General features: G+C 34.7%; 1 protein-coding gene across 1 annotated transcript in view; it reads right to left on the bottom strand.

Moving 5' to 3' along the window:
* Window positions 1–12,169, bottom strand: part of LOC132557559 (uncharacterized) — a 54,386-nt gene that overhangs the window by 17,650 nt on the left and 24,567 nt on the right. The window contains exons 24-35 of the mRNA XM_060222056.1: window positions 10,235–10,449; window positions 7,588–7,737; window positions 7,051–7,135; window positions 6,137–6,307; window positions 5,520–5,700; window positions 5,065–5,147; window positions 4,717–4,838; window positions 4,439–4,557; window positions 3,816–4,029; window positions 3,553–3,674; window positions 2,227–2,287; window positions 373–438 (exon numbers count right to left, since the gene is read on the bottom strand). Coding sequence (XP_060078039.1) covers window positions 373–438; window positions 2,227–2,287; window positions 3,553–3,674; window positions 3,816–4,029; window positions 4,439–4,557; window positions 4,717–4,838; window positions 5,065–5,147; window positions 5,520–5,700; window positions 6,137–6,307; window positions 7,051–7,135; window positions 7,588–7,737; window positions 10,235–10,449 — 1,589 coding nt within the window. The remainder of the gene's footprint in view (window positions 1–372; window positions 439–2,226; window positions 2,288–3,552; window positions 3,675–3,815; window positions 4,030–4,438; window positions 4,558–4,716; window positions 4,839–5,064; window positions 5,148–5,519; window positions 5,701–6,136; window positions 6,308–7,050; window positions 7,136–7,587; window positions 7,738–10,234; window positions 10,450–12,169) is intronic.

Raw genomic sequence — 12,169 nt, 5'->3', positions numbered from 1 at the left:
AGATCTTAACACTGCACAGGTCATCCACTGTACCATACATGTAGATTTACTGGTTCATTACTGTGGAGGGGGCGTTCAATCTTACTGTCCAATTCTTATTGAATGTACATTACTTAGAAAAAATCTTCAAGAAATATAGGCAAACAAGCATAAATTTCTTTTATTTCTTCAGACATGAACCTGTGCACTACATACATCAGTACACTTCATACTGGTCATTTGTCTAAAGCAGGCAACCTTGAAGTTATAACACATAAGTAGAAGATTTAAATGTGACGTTTTGATACTCTTCTTATGACATTACCTACCTGAAGGAAATGTTCCAATCTGCTATTCACAATTAACAATTACATGACCTGATTATCAACTTACTTGGGCTCCACTGTGCCTTTCTCAGGTGTCAGCTTGATCCAGTGTCCTGGCCAACACAGCTCATACCTATTGTAAAACAATACAGCACATACCTGATGTAAAATAACACAGCTCATACCTGATGTAAAATAACACAACTCATACCTGATGTAAAACAACACACCTCATACCTGATGTAAAACAACACAGTTCATACCTGATGTTAAACAACACAGCTCATACCTGATGTAAAACAATACACCTCATACCTGATGTAAAACAACACAGTTCATACCTGATGTTAAACAACACAGCTCATACCTGATGTAAAACAACACAGTTCATACCTGATGTAAAACAACACAGTTCATACCTGATGTTAAACAACACAGCTCATACCTGATGTAAAACAACACACCTCATACCTGATGTAAAACAACACAGTTCATACCTGATGTTAAACAACACAGCTCATACCTGATGTAAAACAACACAGTTCATACCTGATGTTAAACAACACAGCTCATACCTGATGTAAAACAACACAGTTCATACCTGATGTTAAACAACACAGCTCATACCTGATGTAAAACAACACACCTCATACCTGATGTAAAACAACACAGTTCATACCTGATGTTAAACAACACAGCTCATACCTGATGTAAAACAATACACCTCATACCTGATGTAAAACAACACAACTCATACCTGTTGTAAAACAACACAGATCATACCTGATGTAAAACAACACAGCTCATAACTGATGTAAAAGAACACAGGTCATACCTGATACAACACAGCTCATACCTGTTGTAAAACAACACAGTTCATACCTGATCTTAAACAATACAGGTCATACCTGATGTAAAACAACACAGTTCATACCTGATGTAAAACAACACAACTCATACCTGATGTAAAACAACACAGCTCATACCTGATGTAAAACAACACAGCTCATACCTGTTGTAAAACAACACAGTTCATAACTGATCTTAAACAATACAGGTCATACCTGATGTAAAACAACACAACTCATACCTGATGTAAAACAACACAACTCATACCTGATGTAAAACAACACAGGTCATACCTGATGTTAAACAACACAGCTCATACCTGATGTAAAACAACACAACTCATACCTGATGTAAAACAACACAGCTCATACCTGTTGTAAAACAACACAGTTCATACCTGATCTTAAACAATACAGGTCATACCTGATGTAAAACAACACAACTCATACCTGATGTATAACAACATCTATTACTTGTCAGGTAGAGAACTTCATGTTATGATATTATGGGGTAAATATGAATCTGTTCCTCAAGATGTGACATTGACTCATGACTACATGCCCACAGCCATCCATCCACACCTGCAAACTCCTTCACACACATTTTGATGTAAAGGTTATCCAATAATTCCAGAACCCAACATAGTGCCTCCTTAGAGTGTTTTATTCTCTTGCTCCATAATCTTCAAGACCAATGTGAAATGCCTCAATTCAAAACCCTCGCACTGCCACAAAATTCTATTATTTACAATTGCTTTGCATTTATGCAATTTACTGCGTGCTCTACTGGATTTATTACCTCATAAACAAAGAAAAAATAAAAGATAATCCTTAAATATGACTTAAGATGTAATTTCAATATGACAAGCTTATAGTCACTTAAGATGTAATTTCAATATGACAAGCTTATAGTCACTTAAGATGTAATTTCAATATGACAAGCTTATAGTCACTTAAGATGTAATTTCAATATGACAAGCTTATAGTCACTTAAGATGTAATTTCAATATGACAAGCTTACAGTCACTTAAGATGTAATTTCAATATGACAAGCTTATATATGAAATACTTACGTCATTTTTCTGTTCAGGAAGTTTATTATAACAAATTTTTGGATTTTAAGTTTTTCATCTCCTGTTGGAAGAAACAGAAATTCAATATTTTAATTTCAAAGACGCTATCTACTTATTCTTTCATTAAGACATAATTAAGATGTACCATATTGTAATGATTCTAATGATTATTGATTTTGAAACTGATTTTCCCATATTCATTGTAATTAAGTTTAGCACAGCTAGAACTGTTGTATTAAACTATTAAAGTAAACAAAAGCATCAAAACCAACAGTCACACGAGATGTAATTCATTATTATATTTTTCTTTAGTTTAAATGTGGCAATGAGAAATGATGGGAATGAACAAAACATGAAATTCATAACCCTAGTCCGTATATACTTCAAAAATACCACATCCTTCATTAATGATTTTTGTCCAGTCATCAATGATTTTAAGAATCTGGAGTAATGTACACTTCCCTGTCATAAATCCAAACTGTTCAGTGCTAAAAAGACATGTTTGTTACATGTTCCATCATGAGTTTCCTTACAACTGTTCCCAACAGTCTGTTTACAATACATGTAAGACTGATTTCTTTATAGTTGCCTGCAATAAACGCTTTTCTCCCTTCTTAAAAACAGCTGTTAATCTTCCAGCATTCCAAGCTGTTGGAACACCGCCTGTACTTAACGACTGATTGAAAAGAACCTGGAGTAGTTTAGTTATTAAGTTCTTTTGATTTTTTTTGGATGTATACTGTCTAGACTTAGAAATTTGTTTGAATAAATATTTTTGGTAAATTTTGCAACTTCTTATCCATTAATTTCCTTCCAAACAAAATGTTTTTCAATAAGCATATATGAGAGCTGAGATATGTTTCATTCCAGCTCTCTTGTAATGACTCTATTGAAAAAGTCTGTTATTATGTTTTGCTTTTTCACTATGACTTTTAGCAATATGGACCAAATGACCATTTTCAACATATTTAACAAAGCCTGTATATGTCTTAAATGATCTCCAATCACCTGTTAGAAAATGTTATAGGATAAAAGTGACTAACACAGAATGACCCCACCTCCCCATCCTCTGATTTTTTTCTGATTTCAAAAATGGTACCTTTGACCTAAAATGTTGATCAATGACCACCAATATAAAATCTAATCGGGTGCAGGAATTACTTCAAGATCCTTCGGAGTTTCTACTTTACTGTAAATTCATAAAACAAATGATTTTGAATGACCATCATTTGTAATACACATGTTTGGGCCTTCTTCAGCCCAAAGTACACGGAGCAAAAACTTCTTCCTATACTTACTGTAAGTGTCCAGGGCTGATATACTTACGTTTGTTAGGAACATTCAGAATGATCTGGTCTGGCTGTAATGTCCAGCCATCTTGGTCAGTTTCACTGTACAGTGGCAGTGCTGGAATCACTGGCATGGTGTGACGCATGGACAGAGAATCTCTGTAATAAAAGTATTAACTAGGTGGATAATATAATAACATCTCAGTTATGGTTGACTTTGTAAATAAGTTCAGTAGGATCTATTACATTAACACTAGATTAGGTGATATATCCAAAACTTGGCCTGATCTACAGTCATACCTATTCTGTACTGTGTCCTTGACCGGCACAACACATGTTGAACTGTAGTTGGGCTCCTGAACATCAGCTGACCTGCTCATTCTGTATATTGGTGGTGTAACTGTCATAGATTCTACTGCACTCTTCTGGGGTTCTCCAACCAACAAAACCATCACACGTTGTATACCCGAGTAGAACAAATCAACCTGAGTTTGGGAACTCCCTATCTTAGGATCTGTAACAAATAAAAATGTTAAAATTGATTATCTGAGAAAATTAATTATATATACAAAACATATCAGTTAATCATGTGCCCCCACCCTTCTTCTGATTGTATCAACATTGTGCGCAGATATCTCACCAATGTGTGCAGATATTGTACTTCCACTTTTACTGATAACTTTCAGGTTTTTGTATAGATATCCTTCCCACGTTTATAGAGATGTTTATTTGTCTGTGTTTGTGTAAGAATATACAGATATCTTCCCTGTATATATAGATAATAGATACTACATCTGTGCTAAGAGATATTTTGTGTCTATAGGGCTGTTTGAATTGTATTTATAGTTAATTAACCAGTGCTGTGTAAATATTTTGCTTGTGAATATACAGCTATCTTAATTGGGTTTATGGAGGTAGTTTACCTGCTGGCATATACTCCACAGATTCCTCATCAAGGTAGTGATTACAAAAGCTGATTGTTTTTAACAGCACATCCTCAGTGGTCTTCAAAGGTTTGCACTGTCTCCCCTGATCAATGGCTCTGTGATTTAAAGACAAAACTTTAAAGCTCCATAACAGATATCACTGCATAGGTAAAATCTCAAAAATACAGCAAAATTATCTTCATTTTTTTTGTCTGAAGAATATCAAAATATTAACTTGTTTATCATAACGTAATTGACATCATGACATCACTTACTCCCTCATTTTCTGGCGACTGACTTCATCCCCATAAAGGAAGGAGACAACACCCACCACGTCTTTGTGGTCGAGACAGAGGGCACCCTCCCTATGAGTGGGGGTCAACACAATCACCACACTCTGAAATCACAGAAATACACACTACAATTGGTTATATATACATTGGAATATAAACTATGAATATGCTTTATCTGTCAGAAATACACACTACAACTGGTTGTATATACATTGGAATATAAACTATGAATATGCTTTATCTGTCAGCAAGCCATGTGAAAATTGTGAAAAGATTCAGGAAGTGAAATCCTTTAAATATTGTGTAACATTGCAGCAGAGAAATACCTACCCTTGTGGCCTGAACACCAAGTACAAATTCGTTTGGCTCCACCAGGACTCGACCAGGAACTAGGGCTTGTTTACATCGAAGATCTGAAACAATCACTCCTCAATTTGAACATCTAACATGAACATCGTAAACTCCCTAACATATACATAAAGCAGCTGTTGTTATATTATATAGCATTCTATTGCATATCTATACGGTGGGTATCCTGATTTACAAGACACACTGATAGTTATTGACATCTTTACAACTTTGACCAGAAAACATTATAACTGTAAGTTGAGGACAGCATTTATATAAAATTTACTTACATTAGTACTCTATCTTATTCATCACATCAGATAAATAAACAGAATGTCCATGACAAAGCACACCTGTGGTATTGTCTCAGCTTTCCATGGTCCATCAGGAATAGCTTTCACATGAAAAATCAATGTATGATGACATGACTCCCTTACCTGTACAACACACAGACCGAACAAAGGCTGCACGATTTCCAATGTTACGGAGGGTCACCCTCTTTGCAATTCGCTGACCCACAGTCATCTCCCCCATCTCTAACCAATAATGATCCTTTTCTGACACTTTGGCTCCCTCCACAATTACATTGCTTGTACCACCATAACCGCTCAGAGGAATCTACACAGCAAGCAAAACAAGCTCTTATAATATAATGATAACAAAATATGCAAATAATTCATCCAGTACATCTCAAGAGTTAGCAATAGCAAAATGTTTCTCAGAATTCAAGATGGCAGTCTCTTGGCCATTTCTATCAGACCTGAAATTTGGTAAGCTCAACAAAGGGCTGAGGGAAGCCTGCATAATTGAGAATGATTCATCACATACTTTTCAATTAATAATGGGTGGAAAAAAGAATAAAAAGTTGTCAAAATCCAAAATGGCCACCGGTCATTTTTTTGTTTTTCTGTGATTAGTTGAAAAATTTAACATACACTAATATGGTTAAGAGTAACTCACTTATGAAAATTGAAATTGATTGACCTTCTACAGAAATAGCTATAACAATTATGCTTTAAGGATATAATACATGAAGTTCTCCAGTGTTCCTCACCGAGTATTTAAAAGTCGACATGGAGTATTTGAGGACCAGCTTGCCAGTTGATTCACAGACAGATGACGGAGCAAACACTATATGTATAGGATATTTCTCCATGGGCTTGATAATCACATCGCGGGCATGGGTTGACATCTCCTTCTGATCACTGTTAAAGCTACCCTGTAGCTGTAAATACACAATCTATCGTCACAAGATGGCAATAGCTCAAAACTTGTAAATATAGACTCAGAGAAAAAAGAAAACTGATCAGTTTATACCATATAATAACAGGCTATGCAATGATACTGATAGTATAAGCTAGTTTCATACACCGTTGTGGGTGTGTTTCTGTGCCAGGGTGGATTCTTATCCAATCAATATGAAGTCTAATCCAGAAATATTGTAAAGTAAGAATATTAAAAAATATGTTAGTATAATATTAGAGAGTGAATGCACATATTGTGAATGACTAGTAATAAGTCTGAGTGTAAGAGAACAGAAATTGTCATGTAGAGATATCTAGTCTCATTTACAGATGTACATATACATATTTATTTGGTTGTTGATCTCAAGGCAATTAGCACTTATGTTTACCATGAAACAATTAATAAGTGTTGAATGTGCCATGAACTTTCTGTTGTTAGAGTATGTTGTGATTGAAGAAAGCCCTCTTGTGTGAGGACATTTTTTTTTCGAGTCTAAACCCTGGGCATACCAACCTTGGCAGAACTGATATTAATACATTTCTGGGGCATTAAATGTACTTGGGAAATAAGAGGTAACAGTTGGCACAATAACGTCAGATAACAAATTGACAGATCAGTGGCCTCATGTAATATAGGAGCAAGATACAGCCCTGTTTGTCTTACCAAACAAGCACAAATTGGACAACAAGCCCGACAGTATCTGAATCTACTAGAAACACATACCTGAAAGTCCCAGGAGTTTGCTCGTATCTCAACCCTCACTCGACAAGACATCTCAGACTTATTCCATAATGTAACCTTCTTTTGGCTGAAACAAATAAAAAGACCAGTGAGATTAACCTGCACAAGGAAACAGATTCTACAACCAGGAAAACATGGTTGGATCTAACAAAAGCTGCAACAGTCTGAATTACCAGGTCATATTCAAACATTTTACTTTCAACTCATGTTTAAAGGTCCCTGTCTGAACCTGTTGTGGGGTAGCTCCATCGCAATAAGTTAACACATGGCTAGAAATGCCAATTTCAATACAAGAATACTTCTGTATGGCAATGATATTGATATATTTCTACATCACTATTTCTGCTGCAATGCATTGACTTGTACTTACACTGAAAGGTTAGAAAATTGTCAGCTAAAATATATGAAAATACTAAATTCATCAGTTACCCTTACCTAGCTAAGCTTCTGATAGGTGTCTAGCTGATGTAATACTACTTAACCTACAGCCATACTGAGAGGATCTGGGGCAATACTTACACAGCCTGGCCTACAGCCACTCCACCATAACAAACAAACTGTTTGTCAGACATGAGAGGAGGTGTTTTGGCAATTTGTTCCTTCACCAATTTACCAAGCACGGGAACCTCGTAATCTGGACCATCAGGTAGTATCCGCATCAACAACACACTACACAAACAAAGAAACAATTGACTGCTGAATTCATCATGTTACACAAATAAATAGACCAGTCTGTTGACATCTTTATATTACACAAATATACAGACCAGCCTGTTGACATCTATATATTACACAAATAAATAGACCAGCCTGTTGACATCTATATATTACACAAATAAATAGACCAGCCTGTTGACATCTTTATATTACACAAATAAATAGACCAGTCTGTTGACATCTATATATTCCACAAATATACAGACCAGCCTGTTGACATCTATATATTACACAAATAAACAGACGAGTCTGTTGACATCTTTATATTAACACAAATAAACAGAACAGCCTGTTGACATCTATATATTACACAAATAAACAGAACAGCCTGTTGACATCTATATATTACACAAATAAACAGACCAGCCTGTTGACATCTATATATTACACAAATATACAGACCAGTCTGTTGACATCTATATATTACACAAATAAACAGAACAGCCTGTTGACATCTATATATTACACAAATAAACAGACCAGTCTGTTGACATTTTTATATTACACAAATAAACAGACCAGCCTGTTGACATCTATATATTACACAAATAAACAGACCAGTCTGTTGACATCTTTATATTACACAAATAAATACACCCATCTGTTGAGTTCATTACAGTACACAAATAAATAGACCTTTTATGTCTCACATTCATAATGAGAGCATGCCAGCTGACATAAATTGAGGCCCCAATTCTGTAGTTGTAAGCAATTGGTATACGGAACTATGAATGGAATGGCACAGAATGTACTTCAGGCATATGTATTTGTCAAAAGAAGAACTGTGTTTCATTACATAATTTGGTAAGACTATTTTCTATATTATTTGATGTATAGATATGCTTCATAAACTTCAATAAGACCAATTTAAATAAATAATGAATTAAATTCATTGTCCAATGATAAGTCTCAATCCACACTCAAATGCTAACTTCCCCATTACACATGAAAATGGACATGTGCTTCAAGTTTGTCACGATATCTGATGTGTAAGAGATAGAAAAGAAATTTGTCAATTACTTAACATTAATACATTTAATTTTTTCAAAAGATAATCATCTTATAATCAACATATTTTTATCCCAAACAGGACACAGTGGAGAGTTTTCCTTTTAGCTGCTATCCAAACAGGACACAGTGGAGAGTTTTCCTTTTAGCTGCTATCCAAACAGGACACAGTGGAGAGTTTTCCTTTTAGCTGCTATCCAAACAGGACACAGTGGAGAGTTTTCCTTTTAGCTGCTATCCAAACAGGACACAGTGGAGAGTTTTCCTTTTAGCTGTTATCATGTTTTCAGCACTTCATCCTGATTCTACATGATACTGACTTGCATTAATACATACAGTAATTATCTTATTTATTAATTTTGTTCATAAATAAATCATCAAATTCTTTTTTGTGTAAATTTGGCATACCAGAAAATCCCCATTGATGGTAGCCTCAAGTACCTTTAATTTTTCTATTAAAAAAAATTGAAAATCATACAGCTACGAAATGTATGCATTCCCAACTTTGGACATTTATTTTCTCAACATAAAAACTGCACACATTACGTGGATGTTTACGGTAGGCGCAAACTAATAACAAGAGGTTGAAGGGGCCTGCATCAATCACCTGGCTATTTTGGCATTTAATTCATATATGACATTTCTGAAATAGTTACTACTGGGTCACAGCCTTAGTCAAACAGATGAAAGAATTGTAAAAGACAAAACACCTTGAATAAAGGTCAAGGTCATTTCTTTATGCAAACATCAGTCTTCATGTGAGTGACTTACTTGCCAAATATCAGGCATCTATGCCTGTTAGTTTATCAGTCATTTTTAAATTTTTGAAAATTTTACCATTATGATCTTGAGTTTCTGTCAATGTCATTTCTCTGGAAATTTTGTCAGGATTCATTCTAGGAACCTATTAGCCAGATAAATATGCTTCTGGGCCTTTTAGTTATTCAAAATCATTAAAAAGTCATTAATTTTTTTTACCAAATTAGACAGTGATGTGTGTGACCTTGAATAAGTGTCAAGGTCATTTCTTTTTCGCAAACTTTGTCCAACTTCATAACAATCCCTATCAGTAAAACAGTGGCTTTAGGCCTATGGGTTAATCAAAAGTAGTCATTTGACGGTTCTAACAAATTTGACAACTGTGATCTTGAGCAAGGGTCAAAGTTATTTCTTTTTTTTAACTTTGTTTGGCCTAATCCAAGAAACCTGTCCGCCAAACATCATTACATTGGGAATCCTGCTTATTGAGAAGAAGTCATTCAAGTGGAAAAGTTAACACCAGATAAACAGGCAGACAATTAGACAATGGACATACAGTCAGATGAAAGACAGACAGTCAATTGACGCATGCCGCACCACAACATAAGTTCACTTGGCCCTCTGAGCCAGGTCAGCTTAATAAAAGACTGAGACCATGCCACAAATATACCAAAATACTTACGTTTGAAATTCTGGAATAGCCTCATTTGTTGGCAAAAATTTGACACAGGCTTCAGCATTTTCACCAGGTGGGATAACCAACCTCTTTGGCGTTACAATGAAGGCGTTATCAAAGTCTGCAGTAAGCAACATCAACTCCATGTTAATGTTGCCAGCATTCTTTAGTGTCACAATCTGACTAGCATGTTTACCAACTGGAGCCATCAACTGGACACACTTTCATGTAAAATGAAAAAACATGTATTGTGATACTTGTATAGAATACAGAAACAATTTCTAGTAAGTGACAAAGTTTCCAGTCTGTAAATCTAGGTTCTTGCTTCATTGCAGTCATGGGGACTGTATGTACATCTTAGTACCATATATTCTGGTATATAGGCCACAGAGCCAATCTTTATCGATTTTGCTACTTGATCCACAGTATAAGCTGCAGCCTTTCTCATGATGTGGTTACCATTATGTTAACCAAAGTTTGTTGATATAACAGACATCAGATTATCTGACAGACATTTGATAAAGTATGCAAATGAATTATGCACAAAAAAGTCCTTCATTTTGTTGATGCATTTTAAAACACATAAAATAGCAAATATCAAACTTGTATGGCTTGGGGCCTTCAAAGATTGTCTAAGCACAGCTAGGGGGCCTGACATTAGGTACAGTTTACTAAACAATCTCTCCATCAGTGTCTGTACTGTTAAAAATCAATGAAGACCTTTTCATGCTGACAAAATTCTTATAGTCCCGTATTATTTTTTGTAAGTTACATGAGGCCATTCATATCGTAAACAATCATGACAATTGTTCTAGATTTTGACCAGATGACCTATCAATCCCAAGATGCAACAGGCTATTGTAAAATTCCACTATGCGTTTCAAAGCAACCACGAAGTTTCAGAAAATATTATTGTGATTAATAAAATCCATGAGAATGTTATTTTTATTTCAATATTAAAATCATCCTGTATTCTTATAGTCCTGTAAAAATTTTTGTAACTAACACGAAGCCATTGATATCGTAAACAAGCATGGTGTTTGTTCTAGAAAATGACCTATCACCTGATAACATATCAATCCCAGGGTCAATAGGCTATTGTAAACTTCCCCCATGGCTAAGAAGCAGCCACAAAAGTCAAAAAGATATTATTGTGGTTCATATTAAAAGTATGATTAATTAAATCCACGACAACATTCTTTTTTTGCAATCTTCAAATGGTCCTGTATATGATAATAAGTAATGGTTCCACACAATCTGCTTCAGTCACAAACACGTGGTGGGCAGGTACTCATAAAAAACACAATGCCCTCTCGTTCTGCCCTTGTTATTATTATTTCTAGTCAATTTTTTTTTGTGTGTTGCCAGACTCATGAGGAAAAAAGTTTCAAATTATAATCTGGAAAATATGGTACCTGTTTTGGGACAAGAGAACTGTAATTACATCTTAATTCCTATTTACTGACAAGAGAATTGTATCTACATCTTAATTCCTATTTACTGACAAGAGAACTGTATCTACATCTTAATTCCTATTTACTGACAAGAGAATTGTATCTACATCTTAATTCCTATTTACTGACAAGAGAACTGTATTTACATCTTAATTCCTATTTACTGACAAGAGAATTGTATTTACATCTTAATTCCTATTTACTGACAAGAGAATTGTATTTACATCTTAATTCCTATTTACTGACAAGAGAACTGTATTTACATCTAAATTCCTATTTACTGACAAGAGAATTGTATTTACATCTTAATTCCTATTTACTGACAAGAGAATTGTATCTACATCTTAATTCCTATTTACTGACAAGAGAACTGTATTTACATCTTAATTCCTATTCATTGATAAGAGAATTGTATCTACATCTTAATTCCTATTTACTGACAAGAGAATTGTATCTACATCTTAATTCCTATTTACTCACAAGAGAA

The sequence above is a fragment of the Ylistrum balloti genome, unplaced genomic scaffold (genome assembly GCF_031769215.1).
Source record: "Ylistrum balloti isolate Yb309-2 unplaced genomic scaffold, AGI_CSIRO_Ybal_v1 Utg370696, whole genome shotgun sequence".
NCBI lineage: Eukaryota > Metazoa > Mollusca > Bivalvia > Pectinida > Pectinidae > Ylistrum > Ylistrum balloti.
The sequence above is the reverse complement of the archived record's forward strand: the minus strand, read 5'-3'. Positions and strand labels throughout refer to the sequence as shown.